General features: G+C 34.0%; 1 protein-coding gene across 1 annotated transcript; it reads left to right on the top strand.

Annotated features, from left to right (window-relative positions):
* Positions 1-3430: 3430 nt before the first annotated feature.
* On the top strand, positions 3431-16485 carry LOC131624488 (dual specificity protein kinase YAK1 homolog). Its single transcript, XM_058895432.1, has 19 exons — positions 3431-3837; positions 3922-4223; positions 6120-6319; positions 6472-6625; positions 6727-6836; positions 7023-7092; positions 7190-7272; positions 7397-7475; positions 7575-7615; positions 8333-8455; positions 9268-9415; positions 9555-9669; positions 9802-9884; positions 9991-10065; positions 11059-11133; positions 13606-14399; positions 14807-14956; positions 15650-15939; positions 16175-16485. Exons 2-19 carry the CDS (start codon positions 3990-3992, stop codon positions 16267-16269), a joined length of 2919 nt encoding a protein of 972 aa, XP_058751415.1. The 5' UTR covers positions 3431-3837; positions 3922-3989; the 3' UTR covers positions 16270-16485.
* The last annotated feature ends 4326 nt before the right edge of the window (positions 16486-20811 follow it).

The following is a 20811-nucleotide window of genomic DNA, read 5'->3' as shown; positions in this document are numbered from 1 at the left end:
TGGTTGGATATGCATATCGAAATTAACCAAAATCCTAAATTATTTTGGGGTGTCTTCGAATATGCATATCTGAATGATATTTTGGAATTTTCAGGGATATTTTTCACCTTTTATAAATGTATAAAAAAAAATTGTATTATAAAATAAAAAAATATTAAATTTTTCAAAAAAAAAAAGACACTGTACAGGGTCGGTCAACTGGTGAATTTTTTTTCTTTTTCTCGTCCAACAGGTGGACGAACCATAAGTGAAAGTGTGGCATTAAGGACATATTTTTTCATGATGTGGCAATATGGTATATATTTTTGGTTTGTGGGGCATAGTAGTAAAGAAATCGAAATTATTCCATCTTGACCAGAGGGTTTTTCAACTACACCCCATATGACAGGGGGCAAAATAGGTATTAACCCATAAAATTGTTTAAAAAAAATTTTAAAAAAATTTAAAAAAAAATAAAATTTTTATTCCACGTGGAATTTAAAAATCATTTAAAATTAAAATGAAAATTCCACATAGACTGCCACGTAGGGAGCCAGAGAGAATCTTATCTGCTATGTGGCAGTCAAGGGGTCCTTGAGGGAATCTAAAAATTACAAGGGATGATTGCAAAAATTTTTTTTACGGGACTAAAATCAAAACTTGCTAACATTACCGAGATTTTATATATTTAACCATATATTTTAAAAATAGTAATATATTTGCATATCCTTGAGGCCCAAGCACCCTCCCACTAGACTAACTCTCTCGGGTTCAAAAGTGATAATATTATTTTAGATTAATGCACACATACTTTTGAATTTGTATTACATTTCATACATTAAAAATTTAAAACTAAAATATAAACTGAATATTTTGAAAAATCATATGAAAATAATATTTTAAACAATATCCATATTTAAATTATATAAATTAGAATTAGTAATACACATTATATATATATATATATATATATATATATATATATATATATATATATATATATATATATATATATATATATATATATATATATATATATATATATATATATCACAATAATAATAATAATAAATTAAATAAACAACTATGAATGCATGTAGTTATTTGTATATTATTTCTTACCATTTATTTTTAGATAGAATACAAATTTACTACTTAGAATTTTAGGTGAATTGTTTTTTTCCATCTTCACCTAATTATGTAGACCAATTCCATACTTTTATTAGTTATTTTGATGCGGTGAAATACTTTGTGTGTACTAATTAAATAGACAAAGAAAATGTGAACAAAAATAATTGTCATTAATTTGATGTTTCGTACAAAAATGAAAAGTAATGATTTTGGTTAACATTTGTAAGACTCTAAATCCATGTGATAAATACTTTATAATCATAGTAAATTTTAAATAGTCAAATTTATACTATATCAATTATTTTAAAATAATTTGAATTAAAAATTAAATAAATATGTATAATTATTTATTTGATTTAATATAAACTTATTTTAAATTCTTATATAAAGAATCATCTCTTCTCTTTTCTACTTGTATCCTGTCTTAATATCATTTAAAAGTAAATATATATAACATGTTTGTGAATGTTAAAAATATTTAAATTCTTTATTAAATTTATTTTTATCCTAAAAATTTTATATTCAAACTTTAATTAATAGGTTAAATATTTTACATTAATAACAATGGTTTAATTAACATAATAACTCCATAAATATTTTAAATGCACATAAAATATGAATTATTAGAAATAAAGATGTTGTCATCTGACATTAACTATTTTTTAAAAGCAAAGGTTAACATTAACGTATGGGAAATGCTAACGAGTGCCCCAGGGGCACTCTTTAAGACCTTAAAATAGCTAGTTTTTATTGATAATATGTGTATTAATTGCCTCGGAAATTGAAATTGTTAACTTTTCTATAGAATATATTCTTTAATTAGAATGCTTAAAGAGTGCCCCTGGGGCACTCGTTAGCATGACCCTTAACGTATTCCATTTAAAAAGTTTAATGTGATATTTAAAAAAAATATATAATTGCTATTTTATTTTCTTATAATAATTGAAACTAAAAGTTAATATTAACGTGTTCAATTTAAAAAGTTTGAAGATGATAATTAAAATAGTAAAGTGATTCATCATTGTATGAAAAATAATAGCACATTGAATAATAAATACAAAATATAGCGAGTCTAAATGAATGTTAATCGCATAATTGTGACAACATAGGAATAATAACTATTGAAAAAGAAAAAATAATTATGTTTAGTAAAACTCTTAATTATTACACATATTTGTAACCAATATCATATGTAGCTTCAAGTTTCTCAACCCATCTCATAGTTGTAAAACTCTTCATTGTTACACAAATTTGTAACCAATATCAATTTTTTCAACCCAAGTCATAGTTTTTGAACACAAGTTAAAAGTAAATCAAAACCAATAAAACAATAAGCACAAATCTAAAAAATAAAAAGTATATATAAATACTGATATACAAATTTTTGTTTGTTAATTTATTTATATCTTTGAACAACTAAGTTTTGTAGTGAAGTGTCAAAATCAACATCATCTAATTCTTCTTTTACATGTTATACCTTATATCCACACTACAAATTTTTTAAGAAAAAAAAAAACTATCAATGGTTAAACTATTGAGATGTAAATTTATGAAAAATTGAAGCTACAAATTAAAGTTCGTGTAAATAAAGATGCTTTGCAAGAATGAGAAGAATGAGGTTTGCTGAAGAATCCAATCGAATGAATTAGATAGGTTGGAAAAGGAGAATGTCCATTCTACCAAAAAAATTGAAAATGGAAATGTGTGATAGGAATGACTAATTGGATTGATACTTGGGTTCCATTTGAAAAAGACAATTCAATTGAGGAAGAAGAAAGAGTTGTTATGTGTGCCAAAGTATTTAACGACTGAAGTCACTCTGCCTTTAAATATTGGAAAAAGGAAAATGGGACCAAGAACCATTTAACGACTGAAGTCAGACTCTGACTTTAGATATTGAGAAAAGGAAAATGGGACCAAGAACCCAGACTCTGTCATGAGTTGTTAGCTGTTGGAAAAAGGAAAATGGACCAAGAACCCAGACTCTTACGTTGGAAAAAGGAAACGGACCAGAACCAGACTCTAACGTTGGACCATAAGTTTTTCCAAAAACATTTATTTTTTTTATATTTCTCTTTTTAATATTATAAATAGATGCATTTGATTGGAATTTTTGACCAAATACACACACTTTTTCGTTAAAAAAATAAATAGATACTGTAGTACATTTTTTTATCTAATGCATACAAATATAAATATAAACATATATTGGAATTATTCCATCTTGACCAAACTGCGAACGAAGACGGCGTGATGGGCCGTGCCAACCTCCCAGACCATCCGTCAAAGACCAAACTCATTGCATTCACTGTCTCCTCTTTTTCTCTCTAAGCAAAAACCAACGGTATAGTAATAAATAAATATTTTCTTTTCATTTTTATTTTATTTATAAAAAAAAATCAAATATCCCAATCGCTTTCGTTCTTTTTTTTTTCTCTCACTAATCCCCTCGAAAATTCATCTTTCTTTTCCTTCCATTTTCCTCCCTCCGATTCAACTCATTCCCAAGGAAAAAAAGAAATAAAAAATAAAAAAAATTTACCACCACCACCACCACCAACACCACCGTCATCATCATCGTCATCGCCATCAATTCAATCTCCGGTCATCGATGGATCTCAGGTTTTTCCTGACCGTACGATGATTCTGGAGGTTCAATTTCACGATGGGATTAAAATCCGTCGGTGAATACCTCAGAATCGTAGCGTAGTTTTTGCAAAAATCGGGGTTAGTTTCTTCACTATATAGTTTTTTTTTGTTTAATTTATGTTATGAGTAATAGTAATGGAAGTTGAATTGGAATTTGAACAGGGAATTTGTGAGTTGTTGGAATTGAAAATTAGGGTCTGGTTGGGTCTGTTTCTTTTGCTGTTTGGGTGATGGATGAGGTTAGACCTGGAGGTAGTAGTAGTTGTAGTAGTGAAGCGGAGCAGACTCAGTCCAGAGATACGATTGTTGAAACGGCGTCGTCTTCCTCTTCCTCAGGATGGTGTCCCAGGGAGCTTGCTTTTGCTCCTTTTGTGCCGCTGGTTGAAGGCCAGCAACAGAAAGAAGATAAACGAGTTAATGCTGCTGGAAAGTCCTCAAAGTATCGTGCTATTGCTAGGAAGCCTGTAAGTTTATTATTTTTTTGTGTTGTTATTGAATTAGTGTGTTATTTGGAATTAGTTTGTGTTTTAGGAAATGCTTCTGTGTGTTGTGAAGGAATTTTTTGCTTCAAAAGGTGTTCTTTTTTTTTTTTTGTGTGTGAGATGAGAGTTCTCTTGGAGGTAATCCGGTTTGAGGACTTGGTCGGAGTGATTTCTTCAAACGAATGTTGTCAATGTTGGATGGCCAAAAAATATAAAAGTAAAAACTCCTATCCGTGGTAAATAATAATCCCAATATTGAGTTAAAACTCCTATCTATGAATGTCTATCATTCCTAGGTTGATATTTATAAGATCCATCAAACACTTCGTTTAGTCAATGCTTTTTCAGTTGATGTCTCGGAGAAGCATTTGACGCTGTAATCAATCCATATGTCAATTAACTATTCAGTCTCTCTTTCGTGATGTTCTGGTTTATCTGATGTTTTCTTATCTGGTTGAATTGGATTAGAGGCTAATGGCCAATTTGTAGTTTAATGTTGTCGGGAGGTACCCAAATTATCATGTAAGGCACGGTTGGTCAAGTAATGTTCTACCTAAAGTGGGGTAGTACAACAAAGTGACACGGGGAACGGAATCTCATATTATTAGTAAAAGTACCTGAGTCAATAACCCATGATGCCTTAGATAGTATAGTAGAACCATTCAAGCATAAGGAATTGATGTTATTAATTTGGCTAGAAAGCAAGTGTAAGAAGGTTTATTGAGAAACAAAAGTCCTGTAGGTGCTCTAGCTCAGGGTTACCTAGGGTTGGTACTTTTTCTTTTTTAGGAGACTTCACACTGGGATCGGAGTTTAAATCAATCTGATTGTCATAACTGTGTTGAATGCTGTGAAAATGGATGGACTTAAGCAGGATTATTTATGAAGACTTGGTAGTTCATTGCAGATGTTGAAGTATTAAATCAGTGATAGAGAGATCAAAGAAGCTATCTAAGCAGAATGCTATGTTGTTTATCTCAGACAGTGCTGCATACCACCAACCCCCTAAAATGCTCTGGCAGGATAGCCGCGATTGCAAAGACTAATAAGTTAATAACTTCGTGTACAAAGTAAAAATGTAAATACATCAAAATAGAAAATACACAAATTTAAAGAGACCATCATACTTAATAGTTATAGAATAGAATCTAAAATACACAAAATTAGCGGTAGCTACAACTGCTATTGCTGACGGCGACTCACATGCCTAAAGCATCCGCCGAACCCTACTACTGCTACAATATTCCTCTAGCGCGCTATTGACAACATACGTAGAATTAACTGTTACTTTGGGTAATGGCCATCAAATGCAAATTTTAAAACAAAACATGTTTGGACTCTGCAAAGAAATACATTTGTACTTATCCCTTTTCTACCATTCATTCCTATATTGAGTTGGCACTTTCTTCCCAGTCCTCTGTTACCTGTCTGAGCTCTGTTATAGTTCCCAGACTTTTCTTTAAAGCTCTGGCTCACCTTGGTTTGTGCGTTGATGTGGAGGATGAGATACGTACAGTTGGGCGGAGTTATTTGTAGGTTTTACTTTCTTTGCGCGTTGATATGCTGATGATGTGATTTACTTGAAAGCTCTGTTGGCAACTAAAGCATGTTCTAACTGGAGATTAATTAGAAGATATACTCGCTAGAATAGTCTTTCTAGGAACTAAGTAAATGCTGATATGCGCACGTGCACACACAAATATGGGTAGATAGATAGATAGATCACTGCTATCTCTAATTTTTATTTCTAAATACATGGACATGTAACTAGCATAATTTTAATATGAGATGGCTAGTTTTGCTGTTCTCATTTACGTGACTGTTTGGAGCTTAGAGTACTGACAAAGTTTCAACTGGTGCTCAACTTCTAATTTGCAGTTGGTGGCAAGATTGACCAAGGAAATAGTTGAAACATACCAAATATGCAATCCACAGTTTAAATATTCCGAAGATCTAAATCCAAAGAGATTTTTGACCAGCCCATCTACTGGAGTGCTTAATGATGGCTATGATAATCTAAACTCAGATCTTATTCTGACAGTGAATTTGGTCTTGATCCATGTAGAGAAAAGTAGAAGGTTAGTCATTCATGTTTTGTTTCTTCATTCTATGTAATAATTATGTATGCTTAAAGAATATCAACACCTGTTGATTTTATGGGGATACCAATGTGTCGCAATAACAGAAAAATCTCTACGTCTTCATATAATTACATTCTGTTATGATTTAGATATACTGTCAAAGATCTCCTTGGTCACGGGACATTTGGACAAGTGGCCAAATGCTGGGATTCAGATACCAACAGTTTTGTTGCTGTGAAGATCATTAAAAATCAACCTGCATACTATCAACAGGCGCTGGTTGAAGTAACTATTTTAACAACGGTAAGCAGTTGTTGTTATTATTAATATTATTATCATTATTAAGATGCAACTATGTGAAGGTTCTCAGGAAGACACTTTTTTTTCCCTTTCTTTTCCTGTAGTTAAATAAGAAGTACGATCCTGAGGATAAGCATCACATTGTTCGTATATTTGATTATTTTGTATATCAACGGCATTTGTGCATATGCTTTGAACTGCTGGACACAAACCTGTAAGTTGTTAACTTCTTTTCTGTTTGATATTTGTCTGACTTTGATCAATGTGAATGTATCAAAACTTGGAAAATGTTCAAGTTTGAATGAACTAAAAATCTTGGATGAATTATGCAATGATGCTACCCTAGAATTGTTGTCCCTCCCTCTTGCATATTTTGGTATTGACATTATATAGTATACAGGTATGAGCTTATCAAAATGAATCATTTTAGGGGATTGTCACTTGGTATTGTTCAGCTGTTCTCTAAGCAGGTATGCCAGTTCTGTATGGCCAAGCTGTTCAGTCCTTTTTTGTTGGTTTTGATATCTTATCTCATCATAATCTATTTTCTTAAACTTATGTTTTAAGATTTTATGTGGACTGGCTCTCTTAAAAGATGCTGGCATTATTCATTGTGATCTGAAGCCAGAAAACATTCTTTTATGTGCGAGGTTGGTTTCTTACATGAAGATGCTCATAAAGAACTGTATGCTGCAGCTATTTTTGTTAACTTTCCATGTATGCTGCAGCTATTTCATTTTGAGATTTTATTTAACTTTGTTTTATGCACATCAGTGTGAAGCCAGCAGAAATAAAGATTATTGACTTCGGATCCGCATGCATGGAAAACCGCACTGTATATTCCTATATTCAGGTATACATTCACTGTCAAAAGTAGAATTTTATGAAAACTCCTGTTTTAGTTATAATTATCTGGTACTTACATTATATGTATTACCTGTTTTTTGTGCAGAGTCGATACTATAGGTCTCCTGAGGTTCTTCTTGGATATCAGTATCCTAACCCATGAAATTAGTAACTGATAGCTTGATTCCTTTCTTTGCAGGCTTTTTTATTTCTATTTTTCAGTGCTTTTATTTTCTTGCCTCATCATTTTTTTACATTACAAGCTGCATGCAGTTGGCATCGTATTTTCAGGTGCTCTTTAGATAAACTTTGTGCTATAGCATGTGAGCCATAGTTTGGTTTATGTTGATGATATCAGTCAAAAAAATGAATAATTTTGCCAAAGCTTCATCTTATGACAATTAAATCTTCTACATTTACTTTTTGCTTGATATTTTACTACTATGACTTAGAAGGAGCATCATTAAAGAACATTTTTTGTTCAACTGGAGCTACTGTCCATCACCTCGAGCCATGTTTTCCTTCATTTTGCTCAGAGGTGGGGAATGAATTTGTTGATTTGCCAAAGCAAGTCTTTCTTCAGTACTCTTTAATGCTCCAGTTTTACTATAACCTTATGTGTCAGGTTTGTTATATTCACATTGCAACATGATATACATTATCCTCATACTCTGTATGCTTTAATGAAATAATTGAAGCATATACAGAGATGCTATATTTAAGTAGCAGCATGCTGTTGTCTAAGTTGATGGCACACATAGTGCTCTTGTTATATTTTCTTCGGAAGATGTTAATAGCTGATTTTCAGGTTATTTTCATGTTTATTTTGCTTCATAATTATACTGGCCCTTAACCCATCATTAGATACACAACAGCTATTGATATGTGGTCCTTTGGGTGCATAGTGGCGGAATTATTTCTTGGATTACCATTATTCCCTGGGGCTTCAGAATTCGATCTTTTGAAAAGGATGATTGAAATAATTGGGTATGCTACTATCTCTCAAGGAGAAACATATTTTATTCATGTGACTGTCCATTTTATATATCAAAAGTATGATACCACCTTGAAGATATTTTAGCCCTGGTTAATTTAAATTCTAAATTATACTTTATAAGTCAGCCAGATGAATAATTGTCATATGAAACATAAATTGAAGTTTCATTTTTATTTAACGAAGTTTTTCTTTCAAAATGGTTACCCTCACCGTCTTATGTTTTGGGTTGGGAGGGACTAACTGAACCCCACAAAATCGATTTGTATGGTGAGAGTTACTTTCAGCTTATTGTGTGGGGCTCACAATACCTCCTCAATAGCGATCACTGAACTCTGAAGTGTGATCTAGGTGGCTCGATAATAGGTCGCCTATAGAATCTAGGGTAGGCTTTGATTGTCTTCACCTTATGGGCCAGATAGTAGTGGTCTAAACAGAGCGGTTTGTTAAGCATTTATAGCTTCAACATCTGCTGTGATAGGAAGAAGAGAACTCCATTTTTCTCAGACACTTAAATGAAGTGTAAATTTGAGACATGCTCTTTCTTTTCTAGCCTGTTATTAAGAAATCCCAAACTAGACACTAGAAAACTCTGTCGGGGCCATGCAGTTGGCTCTCACTTCCTCTCCCTATCTCGCCAAACTTTTGACCTCTCAATCTCCCCCCCCCCCCCCCCCGCCCTCTCTCTCTCTCTCTGACATTGGATTGCTATCAGATTTTGAATATGAAACTAAAATATTTGATCTAGCTATCATCTACATATTAGTTGACTAATGATGCTAAATATGTTGTGAATATATTGTAGAGGACAACCACCTGATTATGTACTACGTGACGCTAAAAACACTAGTAAATTCTTTAAGTGTATCGGGAGTCTCCAGAACATAGAAATCAGTGAGGGTTCCAAAAATGGAAGTGTTTATCAAGCATTGACAGAGGAAGAATATGAAGCTGTAAGTTTTTTGTTACAGATTTTGCTCTAGGATATTTCTCCCATATGAAAATTGTTGCATCTCCACATATTGTTTTGTCCTTTTGGTTTCTTTACAAAAATATTACATGATTAATATCATATTTCTGGTTCCTGTTCAGAGAGATTTGAAGAAGCCATCAATTGGAAAAGAGTATTTTAAACATATGAATCTTGAAGCAATTGTTTCAAACTACCCCTACAGGAAAAACCTAGCTAAGGAAGATATTGCCAAAGGTTAGCTTCCTGTGAAGGATTGAAATTTCTCCTCAACAGGGTTATTCTATTTTATTTTGTTTGCATGTTTCGTTTCCATATTCAATTCACGTGTCACTGATTAATGCTGTTTGAATTGCACTTGTGTTATAGAAAGTCAAATACGATTGGCTCTTATTGACTTTTTGAGAGGGCTTGTTGAATTTGACCCTGCAAAACGCTGGTCTCCCTTCCAGGTAGTTGGTTATGTCTTGTCTGCGCCGACCCATCTTTCAAGTTAAAGTTTGGCTTGTGTTCACTCAAAGTTTAATAATTATCCAATTGTTGTTTGTTTTCCTGCAGGCTTCCAAACACCCTTTTGTAACTGGGGAACCTTTTACTCACCCTTACAGACCATCCCCCGAGACCCCTCATATTGTAAGTAAATCTCATTTCTAAAGCATATTCACTCTTGTAATTAACTTAAACTATTTATTCAACATTGACTGTCCTTTAAATTGTTATTGGAAATGCTTCATATTCACTCTTGCCTAAATTGTTATTGGAAATGCTTCATATTGCCTAAATTTTTTTGGAAATGCTTCATATTCACTCCGATGTATGTGATTTGTTATTTGTTACTGTTATTGCCTAATCTGCTTTTGAATAATTTTCTGTATCTCAGATGTGTAAGAAACATGTATGTGTGTCTAGTAGTTTCAGTAGGAATGTTTAGGTTCGATGTATCGTTAAAATATGACAATTAGGAAGATTACATCTCTGTATTTATTATATTTGTAAATACTGAATCCATCAGCATATGATTCTCTTATTCTCATGTTATTTAATCTGTGTATTTTATTTGGATGCTATTTTTCTATAATTTAATCTGTCTTTTTTATTTGGATGTTATTTTTCAGCCATTCCATTAAGTTATTTGATCAATCAATGGATTCTATTCAGTACTGAATATCCTTTAAATTGTTATTGGAAATGTTTCATTTCTCCAGTAAAAGTGATGTTTAGGTTGCATGTCTCAGAAGTATAAAATTTGTTATTTGTTATTGTTACTGCCTAATCTGCTTTTGAATAATTTTCTATATATCGGCTGTGTAATAAACACATTTATATGTGTCTAGGTTCAGTGGGAATGTTTAGGTTCAATGTATCATATAAATATGATATTTAGGAAAATTACATCTGTATTTATTATATTTGTAAATACCGAGTCCATCCGCATATGCTTCTCTTGTTCTCTTCTAGTTTTTTAGTCAGTCTATTTTATTTGGATGTCATTTTTATATTATTTAATCAGTCTATTTTATTTTGGTGTTATTTTTCTGCTATTGCATTAAGTTATTTGATCAATCAATGGATTTTTTTCTCTTCATGACCTACTAATATTCATCTAATTTTTCTGTGACTTTTTAGCCTGTAGTTCAAAATATCAAGGTTGATAATCATAAAGGTGGAGGGCACTGGTTTGCTGCTGGCCTATCACCAAATGTGAGTCTTCGACGACTGTAACTGTTACTGTCTTCATCTCAAGTATAGGGATGATTTTTTTAGCTTAAAAAGGACAAGAACTCATTTAAAGGACTTCATAGAGAAAATGACAATTGTACCTAAGATGGGCATTGCTAGACCCATATTGCAAGTATATAATAGAAGAGACAAAAAAGGGAATGTGAGAGGGTAATGGAGAAGGAATAAAAACGGCAATAAAGGAAGAAAGATAAAAAAAATGAAAGACTAAAGGAATGAAGATTAAAAAATGAGGCAGGCAAGAGTTCACTGTACGCATGGAAAAACTAAGATTGGAGAGAGAGGAGATGCAGGTATCGTAGGACAAAAAAGTTAATGACTAAGGGAAGGAAAATAAAAAAATGCGGCAGGCAAAAATTCACCGGTATGATTGGTGGTGCAGGGTTTAGCTGGAGGGATCTTGCCTATTTTGTTTTCATTAGTATTTACATTTCCATTATCCCTTAGAGTTAAGCTCCATCCAATGTATTTTAATGAATTGTACTGATTGTTGTTTCGAACTTGAGCAATATATCAGTCTTCTTCCTCAGTTCAATATTATTTGTGTTCTACCCAATCTTTTCTAGTTGGGTCCTAACCGGCGCATAGTCTAACCTAAAACTGGATTCAAAAGGAAAGAAGACCAACAAAGCCTTGTTAAGAGCTAACAAATTCTTGTGATGGCTTTAGAGAATTTATTTCGTTAATATATTCAAATTTTATGCTCTAACCAGATAAGTACACAGTTAATGCCCTTAAAGCAGGAGTAGCTTCATATACTCAGTCATGCCGCCGCTAATATGAATAGAGTTGTGAATGTGATGAAGGCAATCCAAATTCTAACAAATAGCAGATTTTTGAAAAACGTGCCTCTAGATGCTGGGTGTGGGCCTACATTCTACTTGGCAAGGCCTACATGGGGTTTGAGTTAGATCAAACTACAGTGCTTGCTGATGTGCTTAAATAAAAAAAGTTGGGCCCTAAACATTAAATATTAGCTTTAGACTTTAATGTGGTTGCCCTAAACATTAAAATTAGCTTTAGGTCTAGATAAGCATCCAATTCGACATATGGTATCAAACCCTGTCACAAGTTTGATTCCCAGAATGGTATGGACTTCTGGCACATGTTTGTAGGGGATGATCTGTTGTTTCCAAGCTTTTGTCTCAGCAAAGGGGTTTCCCTTTGAAGCGCCATATATTTTGAGAATATGTTCAACAATTACATGCTCTCTACCACATACTGTTAGCTAGGGCAACATAGTAAGGATTACACATGCAGCTTTTTTATTAACTGGAAATGCACTTCAAACATATGTTACAAGGCAACCTTGTTAGTAGTTCAGATATTAAACTTGTGTTGGTTTTAATTATATTGAGGGTTTTCAAGTGAGTGACTTGCCTCTGGAAGGATGCTAGATTCCCTAGCTGAAATTTCAACCTGAGATCAGATTAGAAACTAGAGGGACGTGTAACACAAACTCATTTTGTATTCAACTCAATTCAGAAACATTTTAGTTAAAATCCACCAGCTATATTTCATTGCATATCACCATCGATATTTTCCTGACAGTGAATTATTCAACACATAGAAGTATGTCTTTAATAACCTTTGATTTTATGAGAGAGAAAGAAATGAAGTTTTATAATACTGTAACATTGTTACGTAGGGTGGAGGATAGAGTGATGGGGTATTTTGTAGAGTTATTGAATTGGTTATGGGAAGAGAGCATTTTTTTTTCTCTGAAGGAGGTTGGCACTAGGCTGTAAGAATATCAATTCCTCTGTAAAAGGATGAGAGATGACGCGGACATATCTTCATAAATGGAGGCAATCCTCACCTTATAAGCCGGTATTGTGAGATTGAGTTAGACCAAACCCAAATTCTAAGATGGTATTAGAACCTATTCAAGATCCGTTGGGCCTCCTTTCAGGTTTTTGCTATTGGGCTACTTGGGTCAGGCTCTATCTAGATGTTAAAAGTCCTGGGCGTGAGGGGTATGTGTTAAAAGTTCGGCATTGGATGATATATTACATAGACATATGTTTATACGCGAGGGCAATCCTCACCTTACATGTCGTTTTCGCAATCAGGTCACTCAGGTCTCACTCTAAATGTCATGTACTGGGCATGAGGAGTGTGTGTTAAGAGTCCGACATTGGATAAGATATGATATGACCTTGACATATAATTGTAAGTCTGGGGTGGGGTGGGGGGCAATTCTCACCTTGCAGGTCATTTTTGTAAGGTTAAATTAGGTCCAACCCAAATTCTAAGAAATAACACACTTCTTTCATTACCGAATTGTCCTGTCTTCCATTAATTTGTGCCTCTACTTTTGGGTTCCAATCGTATATGGCCTTCATTTTTGAAATAATGATACCCATTTTTTGCTAGTTGACTATATTCATAATGATGTCCATTTTTTGCTAGTTGACTATTTTGTTCCTGCAGGTTGCAGGAAAAAACAGAGCTTCCCTCTATAGTAGTCCACATTTTCAGATGGCGCAACATCCACCTGCAAATAGTTATGGTAGTGTTGGAAGCCATGGGAGCTATAATGATAATGTTGGGCTTGGAAGCAGCTATGGAAGTTATGGAGAGAGCAGTAACATGTTTGCTTATTATTCACCTATTGGTCCATCTGGTATGAACATGCACAGTCAGGGCGGTATGGCAATGCTTGGAAATAGTCCTGATGCTCGAAGAAGAGTTAAGTACCAACCGGGGAATGGACTGGGTGTAAGTCCATCTGGTGGGAATTTTGCTCCCTTGCCTCTTGGTGCCAGTCCATCTCAATTTACTCCACCAAGTTCATATAGTCAGATTTCAGTTGGTTCGCCGGGACATTTTGGACCTACATCTCCTGCAAGAGGAACCTCTCATGGATCCCCTTTAGGCAAGTCGGCTGCAGTTAGCCAGTTTAATAGAAGGAAAAATTGGGGACATTCTGGAAGTCCACAAACTCAAGAAACAACCTTTTCTTCACACTGGCATGGTCAATATCCTGATAGCTTAAGTCAAGGTGAGGGAACATCACAAGCTCCTGGCAGTTCACCCTCATATCTACAATCAAATATTAATCCTGGAAACTGGAAGCAGCGTGGAAGCGTATCTGCTAATCAGAACATTCCATCCATGATTATGCCTGGTTCTAATATGAACTCACAATCGACTGAATTGATTCATGACAAAATGGAGACAGGTTTTTCATTGCCTGACCCCGGAGATTGGGACCCTAATTATAGGTACACAGTTGGCTCCTAAACAGTAATTGATTATGCTGATGATTTTATTTTTATTTTAAAAAAGAATGAGGAGGTGATTAATATAAAATTGCTAGCATCAGAGAGATGCCCTAAGAAAACAAAACAACAAGCAGAATGAATTAAATAAGCGGTTAAGATGTAAAAAACGGCGAGTAGGCAGAGTTAAGAAAATATACTGTTTCTCTATAATGAATTGAAAGAAACTAAAATTTATGTCTGGAGGAATTCAAGTATTCATTTAATTTTGGTCCGTGATTGTTGTGAACAGAGTCAAACCGGACTGAATCTTCTAGTTCTCATTGTTTTGCCTTTGAAATTTTCCTGAAGTTAATTAATAATGTATTTTGATATTAGTTTTCTTTGCAATTATTGTAATTTCATTCCAGTGATGAACTACTTCTGCAAGAAGGTGGTTCAGATGAAAGTTTGACAACTGAGTTTGGCAGAAGTATGAATCTTGGTTCCAGTGAACCATGGTCTGGATTCGGAAGGAGGGACCATGTCTCCAACTCAAGTTCTCCAATAACCATGCAGAGGTGGGCTGTCTGCTGATGATTTTTTTTCTGTTGCATTTAGCTTCTATCTTTGCTTCTTGTGATAACCACCCACATGCATGTTTGCGCTTCCTTGACCGTAGCCTGCTTATTTGTTTAATATGCTGATAATTCATTTTCCCATGAATTAGACTCCTTATTACTCCCTTCGAGCTCAATTATAAACAAAGATAAATAAGTAATTAAACAGATTAAGAGTAACAATTAACTTCATTCATTTGTTTTTTGAAGTAATTTACTTAACGACCCTTTCTTTTTGTTTAATTTTGTTTTTGAACTTGTTTCATTGAAAGATATTTTGAGAAACACAGCGTTAAAGAGGTTGAAGTTAGTTATAAATTTTGCTTATATTTTGGTCCACCAAATATGACTACTTTTTGGCTTGAGTCCATACTAATGCATTACTAGTTTTTAAAATGGGGAAAATAAAATTGATTTTCCTTTATTAGCATACAGAACTTGTGAAGGCATTTTCCTTATTTATTAAAATTGACTTATAGTATATAACTATGACATGGATATTATTACAATCTATGAGCTTTCTTTTATTAACATGTGGTGGAAATAAAATTTTATGGAATGTTTCCCTTCCCTTATATTTTCTCTCTAGTTAAATTCTGAAAATCCTTATTTTACTGTCATTGATCACCTACTCTGTCTTTTACTGTGCTACAGACTAAATGGACCTGGTCAAACATTTTCTAATGTGGAGATGGGTAGCCCCCCAACACATGATCACCAAGCAGCATATATACCTTCTATCTCAAAGCCTTTTCATCTCATGCCGCATGTTTTACAAAATTCTCCAAGCCGTTTTGGACACCAATCTGTTCCAAGATTTACACATGGTAGACCTCCTCAGGGTAGTGACTGGAATCAAATTAAGATTCAGGCTCCTTCTGGTTTCAGCAATGTGGGCCCTCGTTCTCCCAGGAATGCCTCATTCACCGGCAGTATGACATGGGGTACATATTATTAACTGCCATCCATACATCCTTTGTTTTCCTTTTATTTAATTTTGTTATTTTGTTTTGATTTCATTACATTTTAAATTCCAATATTACTCCAAGCATTAGGATTTTATGTTTTTTTCTTTCTGATCCAGTATCATATTGTCTAATTTGTGATGCTTGTAAAAATTTATGTATAGTAATATATGATGTATCTGTATCAATCTAACTTGGCTGGTATATATTTTAGGGCGAAGAATGAATCCTCCTATCTCAAGCATTCCTCCTATCTCAAACATACCGCCCTCATCTCGTTCAAGAAAAGACTATGCAAGGATAGACTAGCACTAGTCTTGATTGGCTCGGCTTTTTTTATTTATTATTATTACTTTGGTTCATGACAAGGATGCTTTGTAGAAGCAGAGAAAAGAAGGGAGTTGTATGGGGAAAAAGAAAAAAAGTCCAGTAGTAATCCTTTCCTAACAAACCCTTCTATCTTTGATCATTTGTTGTGCTTGTGCTTGCGCTTGAACATAATTTATGGTTATAGTTTGCATGTCATTGATCATTTACTGGGTGGGGTATTGGTATCTAGTAATTCAAAGGCACTAGAGTTGGTCGCATGCTTAATTTATCTAATATTCAATGCCATTTTCTGTCTTTTATTGTACTATTAGAGGCCTTGGAGGCTTAAGAAAATGATCTCTTTTACCTATTTGTTTGTACTCTTTATGCTAGGGACCCATACAAGTACTTTGTGGTCGCCCTCTCATCAGTTTCATCAGATTCTTCACATCTGAACTATAAAATATTTGATTTATTTGGTATGCTAGAGAGCTAGCTGCCCTGAATATGAATTTACCAAGAGGATTTGTGACAGGTGTCAATGTTATCTCCAGCGACATGGCCAGAATTTTAAGGTCATGTGTCTTAATTTGGGATCATATTTATCTTAAAACTAAGTGACCCTGTCAAGAAAAATGGAATTTCTTTTAGTGTGTTCATGTTGGTGTTGTGAATTAGAGTTTGAACTTCCTTTGATAAATATATTTAATTTTTTTTTATACATATATTTAGTCTGTTATTCATTTAGCAGCATACTTTACATGTGAAGCATTATATCACTACTTCTCCGTAATGTCATGGAATTATTAAATTATTATGGATGTGAAGCTGCGATACATGATTCACATGATTCTTATCAATGTCATGAAATTATAGTGCGTAAAAAGATAATTGTTGTGATGAGTTGTTTTAATTTATGCTATTAGCTGCATGGATTTTCTTTTGAACATTCTACATCATGTTTTTATGTTATCTTACATTTCGTGCCGATCTTCTATTTGCTTACTTAAACTTGATACTTATATTTGAATATCATTAGTTCTTTTGTTTAGTCTAGGGTTTGATTTGGTTTTAAGAATGTATTTGAATAAAGTTGAGAAAGTGGACTACAAAAGTGGAACAAATAACGATAACAATCTAATTGAATTTAAAACGTACAGGCAAATGAATTTTAGTGCCTTTGGAAACATGGTGGGCCATTGCCCCCTCACATTTCACACCCTTTCACCGTGATTTTTAGAAGCTCCTATTGGTAGCTTTTACAGAATGTGCGTCCATATTGTGATTTCTCTAGAATTCCAAACACAGGCTTAAACAATCAAATAAAAGACCTAAAGAGGTTAAAGAAGTAACATTGAATGTTTGTTAATGCAGTTTGTCACATTTGTGAAAAATAACTTTAAATATGGATGGTTTTTATTTTCTTTATTAATGTAGGCATAATACACCTTTTGATCCCTTAAGTATACTCTTTCGTTCACTTTGGTCCCTCAATTATTTTTCGTGTCATATGGGTCCTTTAAGTTTTTTAACATATCCACGTTAATCCTTCCGTTAGTGAATTGTTAGTCAAAGTTCAAAAAAAGCATCCAGATGACATATTGTATGATGAATTGGCAGTGAAAGGCATACGCGTACAACATAATTTAAGGGTTAACCCCATTCAGTATTATCAAAACAAAAAAACACCTAAGTCTGAAACAAGAAGAAGAAAAGGCGACTGCGAAGAAGAAGGCGATTGTCGTAGCGACTATATTAGAAGGGACAACTGAAGACAAAGACACTATACCAGGTAAGTATTTTCTGCTCGTTATTAGGGTTTGTTTAGATTTAGGGTTTAACAAGATTTAAGGTTTTGTTAGTTTTAGGGCTTTTTGTAGGTTTAAATTTTGGTAGATTGAGGGATTTGAAATATTATTAATGAAATGTGTTAGGTGAGAATGGACGGAATTCTTGAGCTCAAAATTCACAATAGTGGTGTACTCATTGATGTTGAACTTAGTGTGTATGAAGGGGGCATGGTAGAAAAGTTGAAAGTAGATGCTGATAGGTGAAGTTATTTTGAGTTAGTAGGTGTTTTTAAGGAATTAGGTTATATGGACTTTGAGAAAATGTATTACAAGGATCCACAATTTGGGATGAATGCCTTAGTTCATGACACAGGTGCTTTAAAAATTGCAGACCTTTACAGGGTGCACCAAACAGTTGACATTTACATTCAACACACGCTGTCTCAACCTGATTTTTGTGATGGACCAATTGATAATGTTGTTGAGCCTGAGATCATTGTAGATGAGGTTGAAGAGTTTCTTAATAAGTTGCATGATGAAATAGATGATAAATTGGATAAGATGAATGATGCTAATGTTGTGGATGAAGGAGAAGTTTGGCTGAATGGTGGTAATGTTGTTGTGGAAGAAGGAGAATTTGGGCAAAATGGTGGAAATGCTGTTGTGGAAGAAGGAGAACCTGGGCTAAATGGTGGAAATATTGCTGTGAAGAAGGAGAAGCTGAGTTGAATGGTGGTAATGTTGTTATGGAGGAAGTTGATATTGGGTTGAATCATGGCTTTGTTGGTGTTTCCTCAAACAATGTTGAAGTTGTCTCAAACAATATGGGTGAGGTGCATGATGAATCTAATTCTGATGATAGTGAGGATGAGAGCTTTCATTATGATAGTGCCCTTGAGGTACCAATGATGATGAATCTGATGGGTATGATGAGATGGATGAAGATGAACTTGTTGATCTCATTGCGTATGAAAGTGATGGAAAGTCTAGGGAAAAAAAAGAGCATGAAAGATACAGGAGAGTGTAAGGGGACTGATAATGACAACGATGATCTTCAAAGAGGTTGTGATAGTGATGATAGTAGTAGAATTAATAGGAAGAAGTACCCACTTTTCAAAGAAAAGAAAGATATGTCCAACTAAAAATGGGAGCTTGGTATGTACTTTACTTCCAAAAGTGACATTAAGGATGCAGTCACCTCATATGCTGTACAAAATGGTAGAGACCTGAAGTTCATAAAAAATGACAAGAAAAGAGTGAGGGTAAGATGTAAGGATGGTTGTGACTGGGAGCTCTATTGTGCCAAGTTACAAGTTCTTGTGCAAAGTCAACATATGCTCAAGCTTGGGAAAGAGAGATGAAAAGAATGAGGTTGGCCAATGAAGAAGCATATCTCCATATGATGAAGACTCCACCAAGATATTGGAGTAGATCATATTTTAGAACAACCAATAAGTGTGATGTTGTGCTCAATAACATGTCGGAGTCTTTTAACAGTGTAATTCTTGACTCTAGACGAAAACCACTTGTGACAATGCTTGAGGAGATCAGAACTTACATTATGGAAAGATGTGCAAAAAATAGAATGAGGTTCCAAGATGTATCTGGTAATGATATTTTGCCCAACATTAAAAAGAAACTTGAGATAACTAGCAATTTTACTAACTTATGGCTTGTCAGGTATGTAAACATGTTAGCAATTTTACTGTTATATATAGTATTGGTCAGTACTATTATTAATGGCATTTCTTGTCATTGTAGAATGTTAGATGAGCATATGTTTGAAGTAAGGCATTTGGAAAACCCAGCTAAAACATTCACTGCGATTTGAAGGATTTTCATTGCTCTTGCAGAAGATGGGATCAAACAGGTCTTTCATGTGTCCATGTAATTGCATCCACGAAAAGTAGGAATTTTAAAGTTGATGATTACATTTCTGAATACTATAGGATCTCTATATACAAGGTCGTGTACAAGCATGTTCTATACCTTGTGAATGAATCCAATTTGTGGGTCAAGACTCCATATCCATATGTGCAGCCACCTAAGTTTAGGAAGATGCCTGGTAGACTCAATAAAAGGAGAAATCCTGAGCAAGTAGAGATTGATGGGAGTGACAAAAAATTAGAAGGACATGTTTTATTATCAAGTGCTCCAGGTCCAAATAAGTAGGCCATAACAAATTAACCTGCAAGGTCACACCAGCATCTCAACCAAGTCAGGCCACAACTACTAATGCTTTAGCATCTCAAGCCAATGCAAGTCAGGAAACATCTACCCATGTAGCAGCATCTCAGTCCAATGCAACACAAGGTAATGCTCCTGAAACTCAGGTGGTTGCAACTCAAACCTCAGCAACATAGACTTACATGAGTGCAACCCAGTCTTCTAGAGGAAAGGCTGTATCAGGATAATGCTCAAGGGAAAATGCAAAAGCAACTAAAAAGTCATAGAAGCTTGGTGTAAGAAGGCCCTTTGTAGCACCAGGACTAACAACAAGATTATCTGCTTCAAAGAATGTGATTGGTCCTACAACAAGAAAGATTACCCCAACAAAGAGGATTCCATCAAAGAAAACCACCTAGTCTTAATTAGTCTTTGTTTAGTTTATGGTTTTTGATCAGTTAATGTAACGATTTGATTTATGGTTTTTGTACTATATTTTGAAGTCATTTTGAACATGTATATGTAACATGTCATATGCATTTTAGAACCTTTGTGGAAATATCCCTATGTCTTTCAACATTATCAA

The sequence above is a fragment of the Vicia villosa genome, unplaced genomic scaffold, assembly GCF_029867415.1.
Source record: "Vicia villosa cultivar HV-30 ecotype Madison, WI unplaced genomic scaffold, Vvil1.0 ctg.000131F_1_1_1, whole genome shotgun sequence".
Classification (NCBI taxonomy): Eukaryota; Viridiplantae; Streptophyta; class Magnoliopsida; order Fabales; family Fabaceae; genus Vicia; species Vicia villosa.
The sequence above is the reverse complement of the archived record's forward strand: the minus strand, read 5'-3'. Positions and strand labels throughout refer to the sequence as shown.